Consider the following 27,962-nt stretch of genomic DNA (forward strand, 5'->3'; position numbering starts at 1 on the left):
TTTACGATGATAATTTACCACCGAAGTCTCGTTTCGTTCTCTTGAAAAATGGTCTAAAAACTCCATGTTTTGCCTGTGAAATCCTAATTTCACATAATCATTATTTATTATTAGAAAGAAAAAAATAAAAATGAAATAATGATTTTGTGAAATTAGGATTTCACATGCGTAAGTCATACAAGGGCGAACGGCAACCGCGGCAAATTGAAAAAGGAAATAAAATTTTATTTTCTCGTTTATTATTGTTGTCGAGTTCCTTTGCGTCAGCTGGAAACGCTGTATTTTTCAGAATTTCCGAATTTTGTTCAAAAAACGTGAAATAGTAATAATTCACAAAATGGGTAAGAAGAAGAAAGTGGATGTTGCTGTTCAAAAGTATTTTGAGCTGGAAATATCAAAACTCGGTTTTTGAATAATGTACAGTACAATACTATGCTTTAAAAGGTATAGATAGCTATGTTCAAGTGGTATTTTTTATTATTTAGGTTAAAAACGATCAATATAATTTATTTTTGAATTTTGGTAAATTACCATGAACGGTAATTTAGCTTTTTCCAAAATTACAATAATTTTCGAACCCATACGAAAAATACGTAATTCCTTTTTACTTCTGTCGCTTTGACCCGCCTCTTCTTTCATACCGCTCCGTCCCTTGGAAGGGGTCCCTGGCTTTGATGAGCGCCCAGACTACTCTGTTCTCCATTCCTACTTCTAATGTTAAATCATACATATTTATGATTTAGAGCAATTATAAATACTCATTTGTTACTTTTTTACATTGCAACGTTTATAAACATCTCAACACAGACAGTAAGTAACTATTTAAATTTAATCTGCCATATTATTAATTCTCAACTTATTTTATAAATGATTATTTTTGGAATGCTGCAAAATTATAATAGAATGTAAGTTTAAATTTTCGAAATGTCGTTCTAGAAAGTTAATACGTATCAAACAATATCATAAGAAAATAATATATAGGACCCTATAAGTATAAAACGTAGTACATTTTCATACTACAACATTTGCCTCTGAATTTAGAGCGGTTACTCTTTTACTTCCCGTGGGAGAAGTTTTGGTACTATAGTAAAAGGGGGCGGAACCGCTGCCGCTGCCCCATAAGGGGTTCGCAAAAAGCACGTTGGGCCGGGGAAATATGGCCGCGCACGTAGAGACACAAGACACTCCTTACCAGGTGGGCTGGTACTAGTTCAAATCAAAAATTCCAAGCTAGTTTTTCGAGATATCTATCAATTTATTATGATAATTTTGACATGCACTTAATCACTTATAGTTTTCATAATAATAACTTCAGGACGTTTATCGATTTAATTTCAATATAAAGTTTTAAAATTTTCTAAACATATATTCCATCTTTTTTTAACGTTAAAAATTCTTAATAGGTGGCACTAGAAACTTTTTACAAGTTTCAATGGAATAAAATGCTGTTTATATGGGTTAAATGGAAAGTTCCATACTTATAGGGAGCTATATATTATTTTCTTATGGCAATATTCATACACAAAATATTGAGTCCACAATAATTCAGTCTTATTGAAACATATTGCTCTTGTTTTTTCAATCTTACGTTACAACTGCTTGTATATTAACTAGGCACGCTTGCAATTACTTTTGAAATGCAATTGCTCAACTTCTTAATTAAGCATTGTGTTACTAAGATCAAATCAGCTAAGAGCATAAGGTTATCTAATAGGTAGTTTATTGACCAACACGGGTATTGAAACTCCTATACATGTTTTTTTCTACTCTCTCTAAGGCGGAACTCCTAATTCACTAGATCATCCCTTCTTCCCGCGAAATGGCGCAGCTCCTTGACCTAAATTTCAAACCGACTATCCCTCTAATTCTCCAACATTTTACATAGCCAAAATGTTCATCGTTTCGGTGTTCAGACAGAGTTAGTTAGTAGTAGTAGTTGATGTGATAGCTCTTGGAGAAGGAGAAAGGTTTAAGCATATAAATCTCGATAAGTATGAAACTATACTTAATTTATCTTTTCGCGGCTGTCCTTTCAACCAAGGTCGCAGTATTACGGAACGTATTGTGAGACTCGTGAAACGCTGACACCAGTATTGCCAGATTAACGATTTTAGATTAACAAGGCTTTGCGAAAAATTAAACCGTCAACTTAAATTGGTTCGCGTAATTCGATAGGATAGTTTTGCTAATAGTTCGAAACACATTTAAAAAGATCTTAAGTTTTGAACTGAAAAAGCTTGTTGTAGAAGTGGTCATTCTAAAGAACTTAAATTTTACTTACAGGTAGTAAGTTAATATAAATATGCGTGGATTTTGATGAACATAAGGCAAAGACCTAATTTTAAAAATTCATCATTACGTGCTAAATTAATGTCATAAAAGCTAGTAAGTAAAGCAAATGTGAAAGTTAACCATTTAAAGTAGAAAGGCAAAGTGAATTTCTATTTAAAATCGAGAAAGAGCCGACGCGCAGGGCGAAACTATATTAATAAAAACTGTCTTTGCAGACAAAGTCGTGAAAAGCAAAATATATGTGGAAAACTTAATTGGTTGCAGTGAAAGATATTAAAATTCTTAGTTTTAAAGGCATTGTTATCAATTAGTTAAATCAAACTATATAATTATCTTCGTTTTCTTTACCAGAAACTAATTTTGCTGAAAACATTGTATAGTGAAATTTAATCGACTGTATATTTTACATTCCTTTTTGAAGTTTTCGATTAGATCTATATTCTGCGGAGAATAAAATGGGCCAATAATCGTATTTATCGATTAAGACTAATGAATATTGTGAAGCCAAACCATATCTTGTCCGTTAATTTCACAAAAGTTTTCGTTAGCTTCTAGAACTACTGTTGAGAGCATGAGTATTATGTAAATTTATCGGAAAGTGGAGTTTTTGCGAAGAAAAAAGTTATTTTTTAAAATAATCGATGCTTAATAATAATGTCTTTAAAACTAAAAATTACCAGCCGGCTGTGTTTTAAGGCTATGAAAATATTTCATTGCTTTTCTACTTTGAGCTGAGTGTTATAATTTTTTTTAATATTAACTATTATCTCATTTGCGTTATCAACTTGTGATTCACTTTTAACAGGACGTAAGGCTCTGTTATGAAATACGCGTATTAACAGAAATTTGAAGTACAGTTGAAATTATTTCGCAAGATTTGAACCACCTAGACACCAAATTACTGTCATAAAAAAATCAGTATGGCTTCTCATGTAAAATGTAAATGTAGTTCCCAAAAATATTTATGGCTCTCAAATTGAGTCATTTGCCAAACAGTGATTCTCGGAAGTCTAATGATCCACCGAGTATGTTTATAAAGCTTAAAAGGTCTTACGTATTATAATTTCTTACTGTTTCAAATTTCTACTTAAAATGTTGTAAAATCACAAAACGGCTAGGCTATTAATTTACAATTATTTTTTAAAAAAAATGTTTATTTTTCAGTGGGTGAGTCAAATTTGTTTGCTGTTTAAATTGCTCGTATGAAATTTACCATTTTTGTAAATAAAAAATCTGAATACTTTTATTTCGATTCGCTAAAATATGAACAATTACATCTAGAGTTATCGATTAATGAGTTTGGGCATACTTAAATCTGAAGTCCATCTAAGATGGAAAATAATTAAAATGGAAATTATCATGATTAATTTTGCCTGATCATATAAAAATGGCTTAAAATTAAACCTTATTTCTGGGCGAATCGAATAAAATTATTTTGGTTTTCAACGAGCTGAGAGAATTGGTTGACCGCGTAGTTGAGATACCATGTTTGCAAGTTCAACTTGTTGATTGTTTATATCAACATCGTAATTTATGGATTATAAGCGATTTGTCCAAATCCTGCAATTTTCGTAGCTTTCACCCACCCCATTTTTAATAAACTATTATTTTTCATTCAATAACATTGGCACTTTTATGGGCAAACCTTTGGAACAGATACTTGTAAGTATTTGTATTCGAAAAAGATTCAATCTTTGCCTTTACTAAGAAAAGCGTTAATTTTCACAGGTTGTACGTGATTTTACTTTTTCCCAGGTTTATAAAGACACGAATTTATAGATAGTAGCAATGTTCGTCATAGCTCTAACCTTTACTTTGACAAAACACGCGTAACGGCTCGAATCTATTTATTTACGTATTTATCCCTTCCTTACGGTTTACGTCGTTGGTCTCGTGATTAGCATAATCCGAATGAGCGATATGTGATTTGCCTGCTAAACGAACTATTTTAATTAAAAAATTACATTCCTACGCGGCAATCAAAGTATTTGAAAACCAAAACTGAAAATTTGGAGAATGAAAATCAGATTGACCATAAGGAGAGGTTTAAAGTCATGTTCACACTTACAAGTGAAGCCGGTTCGAATAGGTTGAAAACGTATCCAAAATCTAAAGTGAAATAAAGAAATTGAGAAACTAATTACAAACGCGGTTTCTTGAAGTTGCTTTGCAAATCAACTTGAAGCGGTTTTTAGGCTAGTTTATTTCTTTGGCCTATTTTCACCTATCTAGTTTTATGAATATTTTCATATAGGGAAAACCAGTTCTGAATAGTTTGTCGTGTAAGTGTTAACATTGCTCACACCCGTTTTAAGAGTTGGCCAATCCAATGAAAAGTAACAGACATTAATAGATCTTTTTCAAATTTCGGAGGTGAAAAAGAAACTAGTGTCTGTCTACCTTGTTTTCTTAAGACGGAACAATAAGGACTTTGGTGGATTGGTAAAGCATTTGGGTCCACATAACGGATGTTCCGTCTTAAATATATATCAAGGAGACGATACTGCGGCCCTCATTACTTTTTTGCTAATCAGGAGCTTTTACATTATTAAAATGACGTTTATCCAGTGTTAATACCTACTCACCGGCGTTCCATATTTTGGAGCTAGAATCTATGTCAAGACGAACGTTCCTATATGCTACTATCTATAAACATCTTATAAAGGTTAAATTCGTAAAAACTAAACTTTAAATATTTTTCTGTGAAATTATAAAAACGACTTGGTCAAATAGGCAGTAAGTTCAAACACTATACAAATACAGGTCGAAGTGAAATTGTTATTAAATCTAACGAAATTTTCAAATCATTAAACTAGCTGGATGTGAGTATAAATAAATTTACAATTCTACTATTACAGTTACCATAAGTTTATCATGCCTCTAAGTAGAGAAATGGCTGCTCCTCCTATGGCAATAGTGTTTGTCTGGCTCCCTTTTATGAAACTCTATACTCTCCGTATCATTTATCACCTCAACTTCAATACAAAATTGTACTGCCTAGCCTAGCGTTTCTTTTATCCCTTTAAGAATGTTTCAGGAATGAAACCGTTTCTATCTCACGAGAGAGAGAGGGATGTGACCCATTTAGTAATCGCCTCGACTGCTTGGTGGCTGCACCGCGACGGAAATTTCAAAATTTTCCCTCTTCGGATCTTAGCGCTATACGAGTTCTGACGTCACAGTAGCCTGCGTAAGATGCCCGGTTGTAGTCCATATTTGTGTACTTAGAGGCATGATAAACTTATGCAGTTACTATATATCAAGTAACGTTAATTAAAATATGTTTTTTTTTCATAATTTTGGCAATGCCCTTTTTAGCTAGTAAGTTCTGAAAATGGCCTTACTTAACATTATTTATTGTCAAAGATATTTCAAGTTGATTAATTTAATACAATTACATGATTATTTATGTTGAAATTATCAGGCTGTAAGTAATTTTGCACGAAATCGGAAGTTAAAGATAATTATTTGACAGTAAATGCTGAAATGGTTTGCCCGTGATGATAAAGCACCTTGCGTTGGCCAAACTAAAACCATCTTAAGAAACGCAATTTGTAGCCACATCGTAGTCGAAATACGTCAATCGCGTTTGTATGACTTATCCCCACGGGATCCAATAGGAAAGCCCAGAGCAATGACGGACATGAAAGGGGTGGGGCTTACTTGTCCACTAACGCCAGCGTAAGAGTAGAAGCGTAAAATCTAGTGACTTAGGCATTCTTATAGTAAATTAATTCCTGGCTTAACCTTACTATCATAATTCCCTTCCTTTTAAGTAGACGAACGAAAAATATTACCTTCACCAAAATTCTCTCCCTTTCATTTTCTCTTCAATGACGAACGAAAAATTTTATACTGCCAAAGGCAATACTGTGACACTCCAACTACAACAGGGCAAGCCAAACTAAGAGCCTCATGGTAGATGTACATCATACGATGTGGCTAAAATGGATGAAAGACATTTATGTGACGACAAATGGGTGTTCGAAAATTGTGAGGGCGACAATTTAGATGATGGAAATCTGGGTGAAAAAAATCTCTTGTTAAAAATACAACTTTCTTGAAAAACCACAAAATTTGGCCGTTCTAAATTATATGAGGTTTTTTTCTGGTTAGTCAGGTTAGGTTTGGTTCTTATTGGTCAGGTTAGGTATATTTCTTATTGGTCAGGTTACGTATAGTTCTTATTGGTCAGGTTAGGTATAGTTCAGTTAGGATCTGTTCAGTCAGGTTAGTTTTCTGTTTATATAGGCTAGGTTAGATTCAGTTAGGTGAGGTTCGATTCAGTTAGGTTCTGTTCATATAGTTTAGGTTTAGGTCAGTTAGGCTCTCTTCATGTAGGTTAGGTTTAGTTCAGTTAGGTTCTGTTCACATAAGACAGCTTAGTGTTTGTCGTTCACCCAATTTTGATGGGTTAAGAGAAATATGTATTTGCACAAAATCAAACTTTAATTCGCCTATTTGACGCTGTGAGTTTCACTGTCACAACATTGTCGCTCAACCAAATGAAAATTATCCGCATATTCAATCGTCCAAATTGTCGTGCTCCCAATTATCGTTCACCCAATTGTTGTAGGCCCGTGGACGCGTACAGGCATAGTGGTTTGGTCTTTATGCCTCGTAACGCACATTGCCAATGTTGTTGTCAGTTAGCTGCATTGCGCCGAAGAAGCATGTAGGCAGCAGTCAACTATAATGATATGAATTAACGGGTCTGTCTGTAAGCCGCGTCGACCTACGCGTACCTTTTGCCAAATAATTATTTTACACTTCTCGAGGAACATTCATGTTTTGTTTAAAATTTCTCTAATATACGCTTTGTCTTTCACGAACATCGAAAATTCAGGCCGTAAGTAAATTTTTTATTTCATCCGAAAATTTGTGACACCTGACACAACATAACTTGTTTAATTTCTTCAAATCGATCTGTAGAGGATGGCAGTAAGTATCGACTAACATGAATTTTACTGTACCAATAATATCTTGACTAAAACGTTTTTAAACCATTATAGTTTGTAAGTATTTAGAATCATGGGAAGAAGACAAATAGCAAAAATTTCAATAACTATCTATATTGTTTTCAACTTGCTCAATATCAACTTTGCCAAAAAAGGCAGTAAGTAGAAATTCTCTTTTGGAATATTTCACATCTTTAAGGCATACCAACCCGGGACCACGGAAAATGGGTGAAAGGCATTTGAGAGAGCGACAATCGAGAGTTTAAAATTGGCCGAGCGACAATTGGGTGAAAAAGAAAATGTCAGAGCGTCAATTGGGTGAATAGAAATTTAAATTTGGTCATGTTTGGTTCTGGAAGGTCAGTTTAGGTTCGGTTCTGGAAAGTCAGTTTAGGTTTGGTTCTGGAAGGTCAGTTTAGGTTCGGTTCTGGAAGGTCAGTTTAGTTTTGTTTCTGGAAGGTCAGTGTAGGTTCGGTTCTGGAAGGGCAGTTTAGGTTTGGTTCTGGAAGGTCAGTTTAGGTTTGATTCTGGAAGGTCAGTTTACGTTTGGTTCTGGAAGGTCAGTTTAGGTTTGGTTCTGGAAGGTCAGTTTAGGCTTGGTTCTGGAAGGTCAGTTTAGGTTCGGTTCTGGAAGGTCAGTTTAGGTTCGGTTCTGGAAGGTCAGTTTAGGTTTGGTTCTGGAAGGTCAGTTTAGGTTTGATTCTGGAAGGTCAGTTTAGGTTTGGTTCTGGAAGGTCAGTTTAGGTTTGGTTCTGGAAGGTCAGTTTAGGCTTGGTTCTGGAAGGTCAGTTTAGGTTTGGTTCTGGAAGGTCAGTTTAAGTTTGGTTCTGGAAGGTCAGTTTAGGTTTGGTTCTGGAAGGTCAGTTTAGGTTTGGTTCTGGAAGGCCAGTTTAGGTTTGGTTCTGGAAGGTTAGTTTAGGTTTGGTTCTGGAAGGTCAGTTTAGGTTTGGTTCTGGAAGGTCAGTTTAGGTTTGGTTCTGGAAGGTCAGTTTAGGTTCGGTTCTGGAAGGTCAGTTTAGGTTTGGTTCTGGAAGGTCAGTTTAGGCTTGGTTCTGGAAGGTCAGTTTAGGTTTGGTTCTGGAAGGTCAGTTTAAGTTTGGTTCTGGAAGGTCAGTTTAGGTTTGGTTCTGGAAGGTCAGTTTAGGTTTGGTTCTGGAAGGCCAGTTTAGGTTTGGTTCTGGAAGGTTAGTTTAGGTTTGGTTCTGGAAGGTCAGTTTAGGTTTGGTTCTGGAAGGTCAGTTTAGGTTTGGTTCTGGAAGGTCAGTTTAGGTTCGGTTCTGGAAGGTCAGTTTAGGTTTGGTTCTGGTAGGTCAGTTTAGGCTTGGTTCTGGAAGGCCAGTTTAGGTTTGGTTCTTGAAGGTCAGTTTAGGTTTGGTTCTGGAAGGTCAGTGTAGGTTTGGTTCTGGAAGGTCAGTTTAGGTTTGGTTCTGGAAGGTCAGTTTAGGTTTGGTTCTGGAAGGTCAGTTTAGGTTTGGTTCTGGAAGGTCAGTTTAGGTTTGGTTCTGGAAGGTCAGTGTAGGTTTGGTTCTGGAAGGTCAGTGTAGGTTTGGTTCTGGAAGGTCAGTTTAGGTTTGGTCCTGGAAGGTCAGTTTAGGCTTGATTCTGGAAGGTCAGTTTAGGCTTGGTTCTGGAAGGTCAGTATAGGTTTGTTTTTTGTTTTATCAGGCGAGGAGAGGTTTGGTTTTCGTTTTATTAGGCAAGGAGAGGCTAGATTTTCGTTCTATTAGACGAGGGGAGGCTAGATTTTTGTTCTATTTGGCCAGGAGAGGCTAGGTTTGTGTTCTATTAGGCGAGGAGATACTTGGCTTGTGTTCTATTTGGCGAGGAGAGTTTTGGCGAGGAGAGCTTTGGCGAGGAGAGGCTAGGTTTTTGTTCTTTTTGGCGAGGAGAGGCTCGGTTTGTGTTTTATTAGGGGAGGAGGGGCTAGGTTTGTGTTCTATTAGGCGAGGAGAGGCTAGGTTTGGTTCTATTAGGCGAGGAGAGGCTTGGTTTGTGTTCTATTAGGCGAGGAGAGGCTAGGTTTGTGTTCTATTAGGCGAGGAGTCTGGAGAGGGTAGGTTTGTGTTCTATCAGGCGAGGAGTCTGGAGAGGCTAGGTTTGTGTTCTATTAGGCGAGGAGTCTGGAGAGGGTAGGTTTGTGTTCTATTAGGCGAGGAGAGGTTTGGTCGGCTTGTGTTAGGCGAGATTAGGATTGGTCTTTAACCGAACGTTCATTATTTTAGGATAAATTTGTATTTTTTTTTATGAGTTTTACCCAATTAGAGCTCTGTCAAATTCATTGCCACTCAATTTTAGGATAGCCAATTTCTAATCCTCGAAATGGTGACGCTTTAAATGCTGGTCATCCAGTTTTCGTTACCCAAATGTCTTTCACCTACTTGTCGTAGACCCTTATAATAATACAATTAGTATTTCCAGGCGTTTCCGATGCATAGTTACTTATCCTGTCCGATCGTTTTTCGTTACTTTTCTTAGCCACTATTATTCAATTTTACCGCGGATTCAAATCTAAAACCTTTGCATCCCGTATATAAATTTTAGACCACATTAATAAATAAAGGTTTAACTGTATAAGGGTTAATAAGTGATTTTTCACCAGTTCAGTCAGTCGGAACTAGTACTTAAGCTACCGATAAACAACGCCAGCCACTAGCAAAGACTCGCAGATGGTGGCACCCATGAAATACCTCTCGAAAATCCAACGTACAAATAAGTATGTCATAAATTACAGAGTGTGTTCTTTGGGTTAGAGTGAGTGAAAAGTGTGAAAAAACATGGTAATCTAAAACATGTAGTTTCGAAAGTACGGGCCGCCAGACATTGGCCCCAGGCAATTTGTCAAATTTTGAGAAAGACATTTCAACTCGCCCAACTTGTTGAGACAATATCAATAGTCTCCAGTCTAAGAAAGTTAATGAGAACTTATTTAGCATAGGTTTACGTTTTAAGGTAGAAGAAGGTAAGCTCAGTCTGACCCAAAGAACACCCGCTTTATTTTATGACAAACTTATCAGAAACACGCTGTTTAGAGCTTTATTGTGCCAATTAGATTGTGTTTCTAAAGGATTTCAGAAAATAGGCCTTCGAGTCATCCACGTGACTTTGAGATGAAATTCGAGTTATGTTAATATAATCTATTAGTTTGAGGATCTTTTTTCGTGGGTATGGAGAGAATTCAGAGCGAACCTTTAATCAGAAATACTATTATTGGCAAATGAAGTCGAACAACGCAAAGCATGTAACTCAGTCTCCTACGCGAACGTGGTTTTCGTTCTAACGTAACACTCAATCAGACTCCCTCTATCTCTTTAACCCCCGTTGTTTTACCCAACGGCGCTGAGAGAAATAATTACACTTAAATCCCGTAATGTATAGTCACTCCCATGTTTTTCTTAGCTAACTAAAATGAATTGTAACGTGTTTTTAACGAGTTGATTTTCATTTTTCATGCTCCAGGAAGTAACAATTAGTAAGCTTTAATAACTTTTAACTAGGAATTTTGAAACTAAAACTGACCTTTTCATAATGAAGGTACGTGGAGTGCATGCTAGACAGAGCGGAATTCAATTAGAACCGGGGCTAAATTATTCGTGGAAGACGGGATGACGCACTTCAGTCACGTGATGAAAATGTCACCAATTATAATTCCGACTCTGTTCTTTCGCTAAAATGTACACAATAAAATAATGTAGTTTACCATTGATAGAGAACGATTTTTACCTCTCCAACTTAAGTATGTCAAGTAGAGTTCTGTTACGGCCGTATCTGTCGGGGTGCGACCGTGTGTCTCTGTTGTTACACAACAGGGGAGCGTGCTCTACAAATTGAGGCAAATGTGTTCGCCATTTCTGGACCGCTATGATAGTTCACAGAAAGCGGGGGATACGGATTACTTTGCAGTTTGGGTAGACTTATTGGAAAATACAAACATAATCTACTTTTAATTTTTCGAAAGAAAAGTAGTTAGCACGACCAGGGATAGATTTACTTTTTTAAGACGGAATGGGTAACAGGGTTATTCGGGTGCGCGTCCAAGTCCACGACCCCCTTACCCGTGACGGGGGGGGTATGAAAGAATAGGTGGGTCTTATTTTCATTTTGGCGTTGTATGTATATCCGGGCCAAATAAACGTCGTCTGCCCCTTCGTCTGCCAAGTTGGAATGGATTGGGCTCGGATCGTAATTTTTGAAAGAACATTGTTTACAATTGGAAGTAACACAAGACATAGGGCTTGAAACCAAAACACATTTTGAAATACGATTTATTTCTCTTTGATGAAGTTGTAGTGATGCTTTAAAAGTCTCCATAGATATTACAACACGAACAGGTTTTAACCAAACACTAAGCTCACAAAACTCCTGGCCATTCACTAAGCCTTGATTAACTTCATCAAATTCGTTTACAAAATCATGAGGATAGTAGACATGATTGGCTTAAGAAAGAATTAGCGAACACTTTTCACCCTTACAGATATACTCCAAATCCAAAACACCGGCAATAAATTCCCTACCTCTTAATTGCTATTAAAAACAATTCCCGAATAATTTCCGGACCCTTGCTTTTAGAGGTATCCTCCCAATGGACCGAATTCCCAATGAACCGAAATCCCATTCAACCGAAATACGCCAAACTAGATAAGAAACTAGCGGAACGGCGGGTTTTCGAACCACTGGGATTTGCGTAAGATAAGGAGATCCCATCGATTCGAATGCAACGGGGTGACGTTGATTTAGGACAGGTTAGGTTAGGTTAGTAATATTTTATAAATCATTTAACAATGCTACGCCTTTTCCAAAATATTGATGTTTAGCTTCATTGACTTCTCAAATAATATGCCTTTTCCAAAACATTACTGTTATGTTATGTTATGTTATGTTAGGTTAGGTTAGTAATATTTTATAAACCATTTAACAGGAATTACGCATTTTTGGCCCTCCTTGTCAGCAACGTCACCAATACGTAGTTTTAGTGAGCCAATAAGAAAATTTAATTTTTTGGTTACGTGTTGAAGGAAGGGGCTATATACTCGGCTATGAGTCGGACTGAAGTAAATATTAACCGTTGGGAATTCCGTCTTAAAAAAATCCCTATCCCTGGCACGACCAAATCCATATTTTCACATCGGAGCAATCAGCGTAATCGGTAATATCAAAAGCGGATTATGCTTCACACATAAAGTACGTAAGTCCCACTTTCCATAGCTTTGGCCATGGATTTCATGACATTCCCGAAGTAAAAACTAAGCAGACGAAAATAAAAAAGCTTTTAACCAATCATAAGCCCCTAACCGTAGATAACCGCTTTAATGCCAGACCAATCGGCGACGGCTCTTACTATTTTCTTGCATGGGACCTCGACTCGACCTCGCCGTCGACATAACCGGAAAGCTCAAAAGGCAAAATACCGTAATCGTTCCTTAGTCGTTATGTTATATTCAAAGTTTTAAAGCTCAAGTTTCGAAAATTTTCGAGTCATTTAATAAGTCTTCAACTAAATATTATAAGATTTTTTTTAATTTCAACAGAAAAATAGCTCTGCGAATAATAGTAGGCTTACAAACTACACTAAGCCTTGGCTAGGTATCAGCGGAATCCCGATTCCCGAGCCGCCGGCGTCTAAGCTTGCCGTAGCCGCGGGAATAGAAAACATTCCTCGTAAAAAACAGATTCACACGGCGTCTTAAAAGTCCAAGCAAAAGCTACCCAGATGGATAAGATCTTCGTGCCTTACTCTCAAATAATCTTTCATATTGTGAATAGTTTTAACTAAAGAATATTTCAGACACTCTACTCAATATTTCCCTAATTTCAACAGTAAAATAGCTCTGCGAATTATAGTAGACTCGACGAAAACTACACTAAGCCTTGGCTAGGTAACAGCGGTATCCCGATTCCCGAGCCGCCGACGGCTTGGGCTCGCCGTAACCGCGAGAACAGAAAACACTCCTCGTAAAAAAACATATACACGGCGACTTAAATAGTCCAAGCAAAAGTTACCCAGATTGATAAGATCTTCGTTCCTTACTCCCAAATAATCTTTGGTATTGTGAATAGTTTTATCTAAAGAATATTTTAGACACCCTGCTCAGTCTTTATAGTAGTTCCCCTTATGGAAAATTTCATTGGAAACCAATTGGGAACCAATTGAAAGCATGTAGGACGTATCGGGAATTTATAGGAAAAATACACTTATGCGTGTACTCATAGGGATATTATAAGAAACCGATAGGTTTCCTATTGCAACATCTATTGGGATTTAATTGGAAGAGACTGCAATAGAAAACCAATAGGAAACCAATAGGTTTCCTATTGCAACATCTATTGGGATTTAATTGGAAGAGACTGCAATAGAAAACCAATAGGAAACTCATAGGTTCCCTATTGCAATATATATTGGGATTTAATTGGAAGAGACTGCAATAGAAAACCAATAGGAAACCAATAGGTTTCCTATTGCAATATATATTGGGATTTAATTGGAAGAGACTGCAATAGAAAACCAATATGTTTCCTATTGCAACATCTATTGGGATTTAATTGGAAGAGACTGCAATAGAAAACCAATAGGTTTCCTATTGCAACATCTATTGGGATTTAATTGGAAGAGACTGCAATAGAAAACCAATAGGAAACTCATAGGTTCCCTATTGCAATATCTATTGGGATTTAATTGGAAGAGACTGCAATAGGGAACCCATAGGTTACCCAATTGCATTGTATATTGGTCTTTAATTGGTAATCATTGCAATAGGAAACGTATAGAAAAGCTTCGCAATTGGCATGTCTATTTGGATTTTATTGGTAAGAATTCGGTAAGATTAGTGCTTTGATATAGGTATATGAAAATAATTATTTCTTAAGAAACTTTTATTAACATGGTGCTTTATTAAAACTTTTACTGAAACCTAAAAAAGGCTTCAACTTAATCTTTAAATTTAAATTTTAGTGAAAATGTAATTATTTAATACTTTTGGATTTAAATTTACATTATTCCCTTAGATTCAACTAAATTTGGGAAAGGGGATATGTAGTGCTTCTTATTTACGGTAATCATAACACACTTTTCTTTAATTGAAGACAATTTAAAGACCAAAATATTCTGCGTCTTTTTCACTATCCTTAGATATGGGTGTCCATTACTACCAATATTAACAACTTTGTACTCCCTTAAAATAACTATAGGCAGTTCAGAATTTTGACATCCCAAATTTAAATACACAAAATTAAGTATTTCACCATAGTAATTTATAGAATTACTACTCACACAAACAAAATAATTAATTTGTTTTTTAGCTCTAGTGTATTTTGTGCTATGCAAAATAATATCGTTGTATTTTACCCTTTGAAAAATCTTGTGGTAGGACATTTCATCAAACGCAATTGGTAAATCACTAGAGCTTTTTAGATAATTAATTTCGGATTCACTTAACTTCCTTAGCTCAGGTTTACCCATTGGTATACTAGTAAAAGCTTTATTGTTCTCATTATTCATATATGACTGATAACCTGTTAGTTTTTGAACTAAACTTCTAACTGACATTTCCATTTGTGGATAACATTTTATTACGAGAGAATCAAAGCATTGTTTGCTAATGTACTTATGGCAAACTTGAACAGGTATACCTTGCGTACCTTTTACAAAGTTAACTAAGTTACCGTTGCCTGATTCAAATACAAATGTAGAATGGGCCCATAAAGGTCCAAAGTTATAGACACTGTTTGTTATGTGAAGCAGGAAATGTACATTGGCAACCATGGAATGTTTTCCATAGTATATCTCATACTGGTATACAAACTTGCACATCATGTGGTGTGATCTATTGAGCTCTTCCGGTAGAATAGAGGATTTCAACAGTAAAAAAATGCCTTCTCCTAATAGTAAGAAATGTTTCAAATATTTTTTCCCTAATATACCACTTAAGCAAGGAAATGCGTAAAAAAGGAGCCAATTTCTCCATTCATTCGCTTTCCATATGTGTCGGTCTTTAAGAGATCTTGGTCTACGAACAATTTCCATGGGTGGCTTTATATTAACTAAACGACAGTCTATACTCTCAAATAATTTGGGTGATTCTATGTAAAATATTTCCCCATTTAGTGTTAACCACTTTTCTGTAATTGTTTTTACAACACCTAAAAGAACTATATGCAAATAATCTGGCACAAACCCATCCACTATGTTAAAGTAAGGTAAATTCATCAGAGGAGTTGGTCCTTTCATTCCATTAACAGCTTCACCTGTTTTAAACGCGAGTTCCATATCCCGTATGGTGTCATGTTCATTTCTAGAATCGTAAACATTTTCATTTTCGGTATATCTCAGGCACGTTTTCTGCTTCGATTTACCAGATGTATTAACCGAATGAAGTGGATGTAAACACCAACTGCAGCCAAACCGTCCATTATATTGTTTTGAGTTTTGTAGAAGAGGCCTAGCAACAGAATCAGGGCAGGTACATATTGTTATTACTTTGCTTTTTACAATGGCATTCGCACTATTTCTCCATTGGAAACCACTAGTATTTAAATCTTCGAGTTCCTTTACAAATGGTTGCAAAAATATGTCCATTACAGGATCTCCTATTCCACACCATAACCCCACTAGCAAAATGTTTGCCATTCTTTCTTTAGGTGGAAGTTCATTTATAATAACAAACAATGGCCACATTGTGTATTTACTATTTTGAAATACTGCTGCACCATCCGTGCAAAAAGTTATGGATAAATTACTAGGGTTGTATAAAGGTTCCCCCACTTGTGAAAGCTGCTTGTAAATGGCTCCATCATAAATGTCCTCTATCCCTGACAAATTTTTCTTTTCTCTGGAAAATCTATAGCCAATTTTTTGACAATTTTTTTCGTTTTCAAGTAGGTGAATTAACTGAGTTTTTAAAGGTATTGTAAAAAAAGCTTTTTGAATATGATCCACATCATATGATTTAGAACAACTCTTACATTGTAACTTGGAGTTTAAAATTTCGTTACACTCCTCACACATGTAATTTTTATGGCTAAATGGCTTCCTGAAACATTTCTTAAAATGATACTTGGACACTGGTACTACTTCTGACCCAAATAATGTATTAATTAAGCATAAAAGATCGTGGATTGCCAGTTCGCTTAAATTGTGACGTAAGCTAAACGCTTGAATAAGCAAAATAGCTTCACTTTTACTTGGACTTGCCCCAGTCAATAGTTTCTTACTAAAACCAACGCCAAAGTCATCTTGGAAGTCTGAATTGAAGTCAGGAGTTTCAGGATTACTTTCTTCTGAGTCATCTTCACAGTTGTGGTCTACAGAGTTATCAGAATCACTTTGTTCTGACATATCATTATCAAAGTGGAACTCCTCTCTTTCAGCGTTGTTTTCTTCAAGATTGCAGTCAAAGTCGTTATCATCTTTTGAGTTAAACTCTTCCTCGTTTAAATCGTGACCAGGTCCTTCAAATGGTTTGCCGTTGAATCCATCGACAGATTGATCTTCATCGAGATCATTGATTTCATAGTGAGGTTCTTCTGGTTTGGGGTTATTAAAAGATTGGTTAGTATATATTAAGTTTTAACCCTAAGGCCGCTGCATCCCTAGTTATATGCAGTATTTATCTCTCACTAACAAAATATGCTTGTGTTTAACTCACTTTGCAATTCCTTGTTATTTTTCCTGCTTTGGGTACTTGGTAGTTCCTTTAAAATTTCTTTTGATTGTAGAAGTCTTCTACGCTTTGTATTGCTTGGAATTTCACAGGTTTTGTAAGTGCACCCAGGCTCTAAATACAGTTTGTATTTCTTTCTTGATCCTTGATTAGATTTTTCCATTTTTGAAGTTTTACAATTTTTCTTTTAACTTAAACCTAAGCCTTGGTGAAATGGTCAGTCAGTGAAAGAAGCATGGTGAAACTTGAAAGTCACGACTCTCGCTTCCCGTTCCCGAGTACACGAGTCTAAACTCGCCGCGTCCGGTGCGTCGCTCGCTAATCTTGCACTCCTTTGAGTCGTTTCTTGCATGGACGAAACAATATTTTTATTCTTTTTTTTTAGGCCGAGTCTATTTTGGCCGGTCTTTCCGGCCAAATTAGCCCAAGACTATTTTGGCCGGTTTTTCCGGCTAAAATAGCGGCCATTGCCCCGATCTCTATTTTAGCCGGAATAACCGGCCAAAATAGTCTACGAGTAGAGTGGAGCTATTTTGGCCGGTTATTCCGGCGTGGGACAAATCCGGCCAAAATAGCGGCCCCCTAGCTCAGGGCTATTTAGGCCGGTTTTTTACTGTATGGTAATTATCCGGCCAAAATAGTCTTTGCCGCGCGGGCCACACTATTTCATCCGGTTTTTACAACTTAGGCGAAATTAGCTGCCCCTTACTCAAGGACTATTTAGGCCGAGTTTTACGGCCTCTAAAATGTTTCGACCAAAATAGTCTCGGCCGCGCGGCGATGACTATTTTGGTCAGGTTTTCCCTCGTGGGACGAATCAAGCCAAAATAGCGACCTTCCTAGCTCAGGGCTATTTTGGCCGGTTTTTATTATCTTGTAAGTTTCCATCCCAAATAGTCTTTATCGCACGGGTCCACACTATTACGGCTGGTTTTTAAAGCACGGACTAATTAAGAGAAGAATGTTTTCCAATTATGATCAGCTAATTCAAATGAATTAGGCAATTGTAAATAAGTCTTTTAAATATTCGCGAAAGTCTTTTAAATATTCGCGAAAGTCTTTTAAATATTCGCGTAAGTCTTTTAAATATTCGCGAAAGTCTTTTAAATATTCGCGTAAGTCTTTTAAATATTCGCGTAAGTCTTTTAAATATTCGCGTAAGTCTTTTAAATATTCGCGTAAGTCTTTTAAATATTCGCGTAAGTCTTTTAAATATTCGCGTAAGTCTTTTAAATATTCGCGAAAGTCTTTTAAATATTCGCGTAAGTCTTTTAAATATTCGCGAAAGTCTTTTAAATATTCGCGTAAGTCTTTTAAATATTCGCGTAAGTCTTTTAAATATTCGCGTAAGTCTTTTAAATATTCGCGTAAGTCTTTTAAATATTCGCGTAAGTCTTTTAAATACTCGCGTAAGTCTTTTAAATATTCGCGTAAGTCTTTTAAATATTCGCGTAAGTCTTTTAAATATTCGCGAAAGTCTTTTAAATATTCGCGTAAGTCTTTTAAATATTCGCGTAAGTCTTTTAAATATTCGCGTAAGTCTTTTAAATATTCGCGTAAGTCTTTTAAATATTCGCGTAAGTCTTTTAAATATTCGCGTAAGTCTTTTAAATATTCGCGTAAGTCTTTTAAATATTCGCGTAAGTCTTTTAAATATTCGCGTAAGTCTTTTAAATATTCGCGTAAGTCTTTTAAATATTCGCGTAAGTCTTTTAAATATTCGCGTAAGTCTTTTAAATATTCGCGTAAGTCTTTTAAATATTCGCGTAAGTCTTTTAAATATTCGCGTAAGTCTTTTAAATATTCGCGTAAGTCTTTTAAATATTCGCGTAAGTCTTTTAAATATTCGCGTAAGTCTTTTAAATATTCGCGTAAGTCTTTTAAATATTCGCGTAAGTCTTTTAAATATTCGCGAAAGTCTTTTAAATATTCGCGTAAGTCCGTTAAATATTCGAATAGGTCTACAACATTTCTCGACAAGTCTGTTAAACATTGGCCTAGTGCTACAACATTTTCCACAAGTCTCTAAAACGTCCCCGTAAGTCTCTAAAATGTCCCCGTAAGTCTCTAAAATGTCCCCGTAAGTCTATAAAATGTCCCCGTAAGTCTATAAAATGTCCCCGTAAGTCTATAAAATGTCCCCGTAAGTCTATAAAATGTCCCCGTAAGTCTATAAAATGTCCCCGTAAGTCTATAAAATGTCCTCGTAAGTCTATAAAATGTCCTCGTAAGTCTATAAAATGTCCTCGTAAGTCTATAAAATGTCCCCGAAAGGCTATAAAATGTCCCCGAAAGTCTATAAAATGTCCCCTAAAGTCTATAAAATGTCCCCGTAAGTCTATAAATGTCCCCGTAATTCTATAAAATGTCCCCGTAAAACTATAAAATGTCCCCTTAAAACTATAAAATGTCCCCGTAAAACTATAAAATGTCCCCGTAAAATTATAAAATGTCCCGTAAAACTATAAAATGTCCCCGTAAGTCTAGAAATGTCCCCGAGAGTCAAAAAATATATCTCGTAAGTCTAAAAAATATATCTCATAAGTCTAAAAAATATTTCCCGTAACTCTATAAAATGTCCCCGTAGAACTATAAAATGTCCCCGTAAAACTATAAAATGTCCCCGTAAGTCTAGAAATGTCCCCGAGAGTCTAAAAAATATATCTTATAAGTCTAAAAAATATTTCCCATAAGTCTACAAAATATTCTCCATAACTCTATAAAATATTCGCATAAGTCCCCTAAATCTGAAAAAGTCCCCTTATTCTATAAAATCTCCTCGTAAGTCTTCATTACAAAGTCTTGATTTATGTTCGACCCCCAATATTTGATACTACTGCATGTTCTTACTACTTCATGTTATGAAACAAGTAGTCGCAGACGACGTTTCAGAGAGGTTTCTATTCCTCTATAAGAGAACGAATATAGGAATGACAGTAAAGTATATTATTGAACTTAGAAACAAACGAAAAATCTATTTATTTTCTGTACATCTGGTACGTAAGTTAACCCAATACAATCGTTTCTGTGTCGCACCGGAACTCGCACAGCCATTGGTACCCCTTTTTCGGTTCCTTTTTTGCGCGGCTAACACACGTTTGGTGGAACCACTCGGAGCAACCATCACACTGAATCATTTTCTTTCCTGTGTAAGGTTTTCTGCACACGCAATAGACAAGGCTGTTCGTGCTTTCGTGGAAAACCTTAAAAGCTAATGGATTCTTTGACTTGAGTTTGAAAGGCGTCATTAGGTTTTTCTCAAGGCAATCATGGAGATGATTTCTCATGATGTTGTTGCTTGTATCATATAGAATACATCCAATTTCAACATGTAAACACGCATTAGTAGCATTCGCTACCGCGTGTGCCCCACACTCTACTTCGACCTGCTCCGTAACTTTAATGAACTTTATGTTCAAGTTTTCAACTTCAGTGTTCTTAAATTGGGCGCTTAAGCCCGATATCAGTTGCGGCAATCTTGAAATCCGATGCTCTAAGGAATTATAATGCAAGGAATCGTATATAGAGATATTTGCCTCGGTGTCTTTGTAAAAACCTGCAGCGCAAATCAAATGGTGTCCGATATTGTAAATTTGCACAAAATATCCTTCCTTGGGCACAGTGTTCTGAATGAACGGTATGGGACATTTTCCGATATCTACATTCGTGAGAAAAAGGGAATTTAAGCCGGCGGTGACATTTTTAAATTGGCATTTCAACAGAAGTTGCGCGGCGTCCATCACTTCAACGTGCATGTAAATTCTTGTAAGTACAGAAATTTCATGCTCTTTAGTCAGAACAATTGGTTTGCGGAGCCATATATCATTTTCGTCAATGACCTGTTTCGATTGAGGATAATCTTCATTTTTAATTTTAATGGGTGTTAGAGAATGTCTGTTGTTCTTGACTCTCAGAGGACTTCTGCTGTGGATGGGACTCTTTTGAGTCGGCTTCTTCTAAGTCCGATAACGGTTTGAAAAATTCCTTTGGGTCTTCCCACAACATTTAGCTTTAAAGGTTCCTTTACTTGCGGTAACGCGGGGCCATCTTTCATTTGTGAGTTTAAGTCTTTTTCGGTTTCAATAAAATCAGATTGGAGATTTCTCCTAGTTTCGTCCTGAATCTCGTCTACTTTTCTCCTTTTATTTTTCTCTTCAAGACGTTTGTGCTTTTTCATTCGTTTCAATGTTGGTTTCCTAGAGTCTTCGACTTCGTCGCTAACTTCTCGACTCTGGTCACTTTCTTTAAAAATCTCGTCCTTCTTGGTTTCCCCCTTTTCCAGTTCTTCATCGCTATTCTCTAACTTGTAAAAATTATCCTCGTCACTTTTTCGATTTTCGTTGACGTTATCTTCATTTGACTCCTCCTCAGATTTTTGAATCTTTTTCGGATCAGTTTCTGTAAAATCTTCTCTGGTGTAGGTCTTGTCTTCGTCAGTTTCGTCATCCGATTCCTCCTCAGACTTGTTAATTTCAATTTTATCATCTTGACTTTCACCTTCCCGTTCCTCCTCAGACTTGTTACTTTCATTTTCATCATCTTCACTTTCACCTTCCCGTTCCCCCTCAGACTTGTTACTTTCATTTTCATCATCTTCACTTTCACCTTCCCGTTCCTCCTCAGACTTGTTACTTTCATTTTCATCATCTTCACTTTCACCTTCCCGTTCCTCCCCAGACTTGTTAGTTTCATTTCCATCATCTTCACTTTCATCATCTGGATCATATTCCTGATCCCCAATAATGATTTTTAAGTCTTGCCCTTCCGCCCAAGACTTGGTGATCCTGTTAATAATTTTAATTCTTTTCTGAAATGTTTTTTGACCGCAGGAAGATAAGATATTTCCAAGGGTATCCAACTGTTGCGTGGCCAGCAGGATCTCCCGATCTCAATCCATGCGATTTTTTTCTTTGGGGCCATCTCAAGGACTTGGTATACCGAAGTGAAGTTCGCGATGTCGAAGACTTACGACAAAGGATAATTGATGGATGTGATAGTATCCGTAACACGCCAGGAATCTTCGAACGTGTTCGTGAATCTTTCAAACGACGCGCGCAAGTTTGCTTAAACGTTGATGGTGCCCATTTTGAACAATTTTTGTAGAACAATGTAATTGGGTTTCATTCGAATTATTGTAAAAGTAATGGGGTTCGATTCGAATTATTGCAAATGTAATGGGGTTCGATTCGAATTATTGCAAATGTAATGGGTTCGATTCGATTTATTGTAAAATTTAAGGGATTCATTCGAATTATTGTAAAAGTAATGTGTCTAATTGAAATAAAGGATAAAAGACTGGTCAGTTACCAGTACATCTGAAGAAACAAGTAACCGATATCTGAGCTACTTTCCTTACCTTTAATTACAATCATAAATAAAAACAAAGGGATTAACGCTTTTGGCCGTTTAACACGTTCACGGTCTTCCACTAGGTTTGAACTTATTTCGATCATCGCCTTATGTTCAATAATCTAAAACAATTGGGTCAAAACCACAATACTAGTGCTATAATTCTGCAAGATCTCCTTGTTTTTTGGCCTACTTTTGAGAGCCCATAACGTCGCAACGGAGCGCTTTACCCCAAAACGGCATAGGACCTTTCGGACTCCTTTTGACCCAAGGAACATGCCTGTTAATTTGTGCCAGACTTTCCAGAAACACCCTGTATGTAGGTAATAATAATAGGGATGCTATTTTATTACTAATTAACAACTTATTTATTACGAGTTACAAATTAAAGAGTTACAATATTTTACAACCTGATGCCTACGGCATCCTAGAGCGAAGTGCCCCAAACGTCCCCTGGCTATTCCCAGCTATTGGTCTGCCTAGTGGCGCCATCTATATATGGTGTACATATATAGCAATACCTTCCCCCTTTTTTTTTCTTTGTTTTGTGGGAATACATGGGGATTATGAATCTGTAATTCTAGGAGAGCGGTAGCTCTCTTAGATAAGACTTCATACTGCCTCTAATGTATAAGGAAGGTTATTTGAAAGGTGTTTTGAAAATATTCCACAGAACTACAATCCAGGCCCTGAATATGTGGTTAAAATTTCAAAGAGATTCATCTAATAGTTTATTTTATAAAAAATAAAGTTGCTAAGGGTGGTTTTCATTTACATAAAATTAATCAGCCTTTTTGGCAAAAAACTGGAAAACTCCCATAGAAATAACATGGGATTTTTTAAAAAGAAGACCAAATTGTGGAACGTATACTACAAAAACTATACATTTCTTAGGATTGAAAACGCTTTTAAATGAACGTATGATCTTTATAATAGGTCCTTTTCTACTTTTTATGCACAAAAATTAAGCTTAAGTATGTTTTGTTCAAATTTTTCAAAAATACCTCGATTTGCGATTTTTTCAATTCTAGGAGAGCGGTCGCTCTCTTATATATGACTTGATACTGCTTCTAATGCTAAAGGAGGGTTCTTTGATTGGCCGTTTTTTTTTCGTATTGTGTTTGCTGCTTTGAAATTTTGCCAGTGAACTAACATTTGGGCCCTAATTTTGTGGTTAAATTTTCAAAGAGATCCAACTAATAGTTAATTCTATAAAGAAAAAAGTTGTTAAGGGTGGTTTTAGAATCCATAAAATGAATCCGACATTTGGTGAAAGATACAATATTCTTCCATAGACATAACATGGGAATTTTATAAAAAAAGAGCATTATGTCAGCATGCAGGAAAACTATTCATTCGATACGTTTGGGAACCATCTTAAATGAAAGAGAACAGTTCAATGTAGCGCCTTTTCTTAATTTCATTAAGATCAATTAAGTTAAAGTATTGATTTTTATCATTATTAACACATACTTTGACTTACGTTGTTTTGGTTATTGGAATTACGGCGTTTTACCACTGTTAGAGACACGCATTTTAGCCCTAATTTTTTATATTGGACTTACGGCGTTTTTGTCGTGATTCACGCCGTTAGAGGGATATTAAGCAGGAAAAACATGGCGTTTGAGCTCGGGTGCTTGTAGGTTCTTGTAGGTACTTGTGGGTACTTGTGGGTTATTGTAGGTACTTGTGGGTACTTGTAGGTACTTGTGGGTGCTTGTAGGTACTTGTGGGTGCTTGTAGGTACTTGTGGGTACTTGTAGGTACTTGTGGGTACTTGTAGGTACTTGTGGGTGCTTGTAGGTACTTGTGGGTGCTTGTAGGTACTTGTGGGTACTTGTAGGTACTTGTGGGTGCTTGTACCCAGCTAGCACAATATGGTCCATTGGCTATCCTTTGGATATGGTTTCTGGATATAGGTCTTATCCTGAGGATGTCCCATATCCAGTACTTGACGTATCCTGGATATTCAAGGGACATCCAAATGTCTTCAAATCTATGTCCTTGGTTTGTCTTTTGGCTGACCATTATGACATCCTAGGGATATGTGGGGTTCATGTAAAGGATATCCATACAATATAATATTACTATCCGTTGGATGCTGTTTCTAGTATAACGGGATATTCACTGGATTTAAAAACAGATATTCTTTGGCTATCCTTGGGAAAAATGTATATTTTATTTCATCTTAAGGTTAATACAGAGGTTACACTTAAGTTTCTTACATACTTAAGTTAAAGCTACACTAGGAAAAACATTAAATTCGCAAAAATTATTTTTAACATTTTTCATCACATATTATTAAAAATTGGCATGAATTTGAATTGCAATTTATTTTTTATAAATTTAAGTACTATATTTATTTTAAAGAATTTGAATTGCTATATATTTTTGAATTTCACATTTAAACTACTAAAAACTAAATTTATCTTCCAAATATGGATCAAATATTGCTTTTGTTTTGCAATTATGCTTATTATAATATTTTCAATTATATTTGTCAAAATATAGTTTGTTGAGAACACCCTCTTAATTTTTAAGACTAAACTATTTCAACATGGGTAGAAATTCAATTTTGAATTAGTTATTTTATCTCTTAGTAAGTTTTCATTATTTTCAAACTAGGTAAATTATAATATAATATTATAATATTTTCAATTTCCAATCCTCCTTTAAATTTAATGCCTAAAATATTTGACGAAAATAATTCTAGTTTGTTGAGAACAAATTGAGACATACTAATTAAATCATGCACCTAATTTTTAAGACAAAATTATTTCAACATCGGTACAAATTAAATATTAAGTAATAGTAAGTTTTCAAACTAAGCCAATTGTCTATCTTCATAATTATGGACAACAATTATATATATTAAATTCCTTACGTTAGCTAATGAAATATGAAATATGAAAATAAGCACGCATATGCTCGTTTAATTCTTGGTGATTTGCAGTGCGCTGTATTTCTTAGATTATTTTCATCCGAATTCATGAATTAATTTCTGTTTAAAAAGAGAAATTAGAATTAAAATTTGCTCAAATTAATTCGCTAACTCGTATCGTACCTTGATAGTTTGTTCTTCGGTAAATTTCTGTAAAAATCTTGATACAACGTATGTTCCACATGAATTTGCTCCTGATACCATTTTTCTCATGACTGCAAGAGATGAATTTACTTCATTAGAAATAAGTTTCAACCATGAGTGAATATCTCCTAGTTACTCGATCAGGCCGATAAGAATATATCCAGCGATTTCTTACGCGCCGCAAGCTTCGGAAGCCTACACGAACCTGAGCTGTGAGACGCGTTGCGGCGGCCTCTTGTTCAGCTTTCCGGAAGAAATCGCGCTGGATATACATATAGAGTAATGGCAGCCCTCTGCCTTCGACTGTATTAAGCTCTATGGGAAAATAACATGGGGTGCTATTAGTCTATTATTCTTATCGGCCTGAGTAATATATAGGGAGATATGATTCACTCATGATTCCATAGAAACATTTTAAAAACGAAGATTAATAAATACTTTATTTGATTTTATCCATATCTTATTTACTGAAGTGTTCCAATTGTGCTGCTATTTAAAATATGATAATTTAAACAACAATTTGCAGTCCAAGAATTAATTAATAAAGCCCAAACTTACAGTATTATCAGTCATCCTTACACGTACGATGTTAAATAACAAACCAATATTGAGATATTGTCCTATAGTATGAGTCCATTTGAGCGCCGCAGATCTCTAGCAAAGTCAGCGGCGTTTTCCGCGGGAAATAATATCATCACGTGATCGGCCGCCATTTATGGAGAGAGGATTTTTTTCATTTTGTGGAAATCATTGTCGTCTGCTCAAAAAATGGCGTCGTCTATGCCGTATTCCGCGGTTAACCTAAATGAAAACGATGTACCTGGGTCTAAATTTATTTATGAAGATATCGGTAAACATAGCGTGGTACAATTAAAAAGATGGCTTCAATGTCGTGGGCTGTCATTTAAAGGAAAAAAAGAGGATCTAGTTGAAAGGTAAATGATAATTTCTAAGCCTTGGACTTTCAGCTCTTATTTGGCGTGAATTCTCTTTAATACAAATGATAATTATTTCCCAAAAAGATGCAAAAATGTTGTCGCACAGGGTAATGCCAAAATATCCAATACAGTTGATAATGGGTCAGTACTAGCTAGCAAGGTAAATGCCAACAGAGCCAAAATTCTGTCAGTGATTCAAACAAACAAGCCGCCAACATTCCCAGTAAATGGTATGTGTAGTGTTTAGAGTAGAAATTAATTCATAAATTGGTGTAAAATGTACTATTTTTAATTAGGATGGAAGGCCTTTCCTTCAATATCCATTCCAAAGCAGTTTTCATACCATAATATCTACCATCATTTAGTTGCGAGTGCGACGAGCTTATTAATAAGTGACCAACAACCTACGCTATCTGACAGTGATAATGAGGATATTGGTATTGATGGTCACACCTCAAAGCCCCTCAAAAAAGGACGAATATATTTCGCAAGTGGAAATGTTCTTTATATCAAAGACAAATTAATTAACAATGGGGAGGAATATTATTGCATTAAAGCGGAAGTTATGTCTTCATATCATATTAAAACCACGTACACAGTTTTGATTATGCTTTCTAATTGTGGGAAAGTGGTCGATGCTAGTTGCCATTGTAAGGCTTCTGCGATGTCCCGATGCAATCATGTTGCAGCTTTATTGTTTGCATTGGAGGACTATATTAATTTATTTGGATACGAGCCTGTAAGTCGTACTAGTAAGCTGTGTGCGTGGAACCAGGGACGTAAGTCCAAAAGAGATCCCACGGAAATTTCTCAAGCCAACTACAACAAAAAGAAGAAGGATGAGAGACCTAACTTTGAGCCCCGACCAGAGGAATTAATTCGAACTACAATGGATGATCAAAGGGTTAACGCTCTTTTAGTAAATATGCAGGCAACCACTGTTGCAGAAAATTTGAAGTTTCCCTGCATGTGGGAACAGCTGCTACAAATTGTTTACTCTGATTATGATTTGACAACCCCAGAACTAAGACTATTGGCGGAGAAAGTTAATTTTTTCAACAAGGAAATTTTATGTGACAAAGAAAGTCAGGTTCCATTTGTAGTGGCTGATACTATGGATCAAAGCAAATCAGACAAATGGAAGTCATTAAGGTGTTTTAGAGTTACTGCCTCAAAATGTAGAGACGTTTATTCGCGAATGATTTGCACTGGCATAAATCTTAAGCCCACATTCAATTTGGTTAAAGGCATTTTGTGGCCGGAAAAATTCATTCAAACAAGAGCCATGACTTATGGAATCAAAAACGAAGACAAGGCTCTCAAAGAATATGAAAAATGGCTGAAAGAGAAAACCTCGCCACTTGGAGTAACTATTGAAAAGACAGGATTGTGGGAAAATCCAAAATATCCAGGTCTCGCTGCATCGCCGGATGGCTTAGTAAAAGATCTCGTTGCTCAACCAAATGAAGGCATAGTTGAAATTAAATGTCCCAAAATCCTAGAAAACATTAAGCCTGAAGAAATTGATCAATTGAAACCATCCCAAAAAAATAGCTTTTGTTGTTCACTTAAAAATAATAAGCTCGTTCTAAAGCAAAATAATAGATACTATTACCAAATGCAAATGCAAATGGCCATTACAGAGAGGGAATGGTGTGACTTTGTTGTGTGGAGCCCTAAAGGTATT

General features: G+C 36.0%; 1 protein-coding gene across 2 annotated transcripts; it reads right to left on the reverse strand.

Annotated features, from left to right (window-relative positions):
- Positions 1-14,115: 14,115 nt before the first annotated feature.
- LOC149588817 (uncharacterized) lies at positions 14,116-17,349 on the reverse strand. Of its 2 annotated transcripts, none has more exons than XM_089862175.1 (2): positions 16,889-17,349; positions 14,116-16,763 (listed from the first exon to the last, which is right to left on the reverse strand). In XM_089862175.1, the coding sequence occupies exons 1-2, from the start codon at positions 17,064-17,066 to the stop codon at positions 14,233-14,235; spliced, it is 2,709 nt and encodes a 902-aa protein (XP_089718301.1). In that variant the 5' UTR covers positions 17,067-17,349; the 3' UTR covers positions 14,116-14,232. The 2 variants fall into 2 exon arrangements, with proteins under 2 accessions (XP_089718301.1, XP_089718300.1); XM_089862174.1 differs by having other exon boundaries at positions 14,116-16,766; positions 16,889-17,347.
- Positions 17,350-27,962: the final 10,613 nt, after the last annotated feature.

The sequence above is a fragment of the Phalangium opilio genome, unplaced genomic scaffold (genome assembly GCF_054372755.1).
Source record: "Phalangium opilio isolate 3A_F unplaced genomic scaffold, DU_Popi_V2 ptg000537l_1, whole genome shotgun sequence".
NCBI classification, from domain to species: domain Eukaryota; kingdom Metazoa; phylum Arthropoda; class Arachnida; order Opiliones; family Phalangiidae; genus Phalangium; species Phalangium opilio.

Excerpts from the sequence above, each read along its gene's own strand:
- LOC149588817 (XM_089862174.1), bottom strand. The coding sequence starts at position 17,066 with ATGGAAAAATCTAATCAAGGATCAAGAAAGAAATACAAACTGTATTTA. Across the intron at positions 16,767-16,888 it reads AAATAACAAGGAATTGCAAA|AAGAACCTCACTATGAAATC; the intron begins GTGAGTTAAACA and ends ACCCCAAACCAG.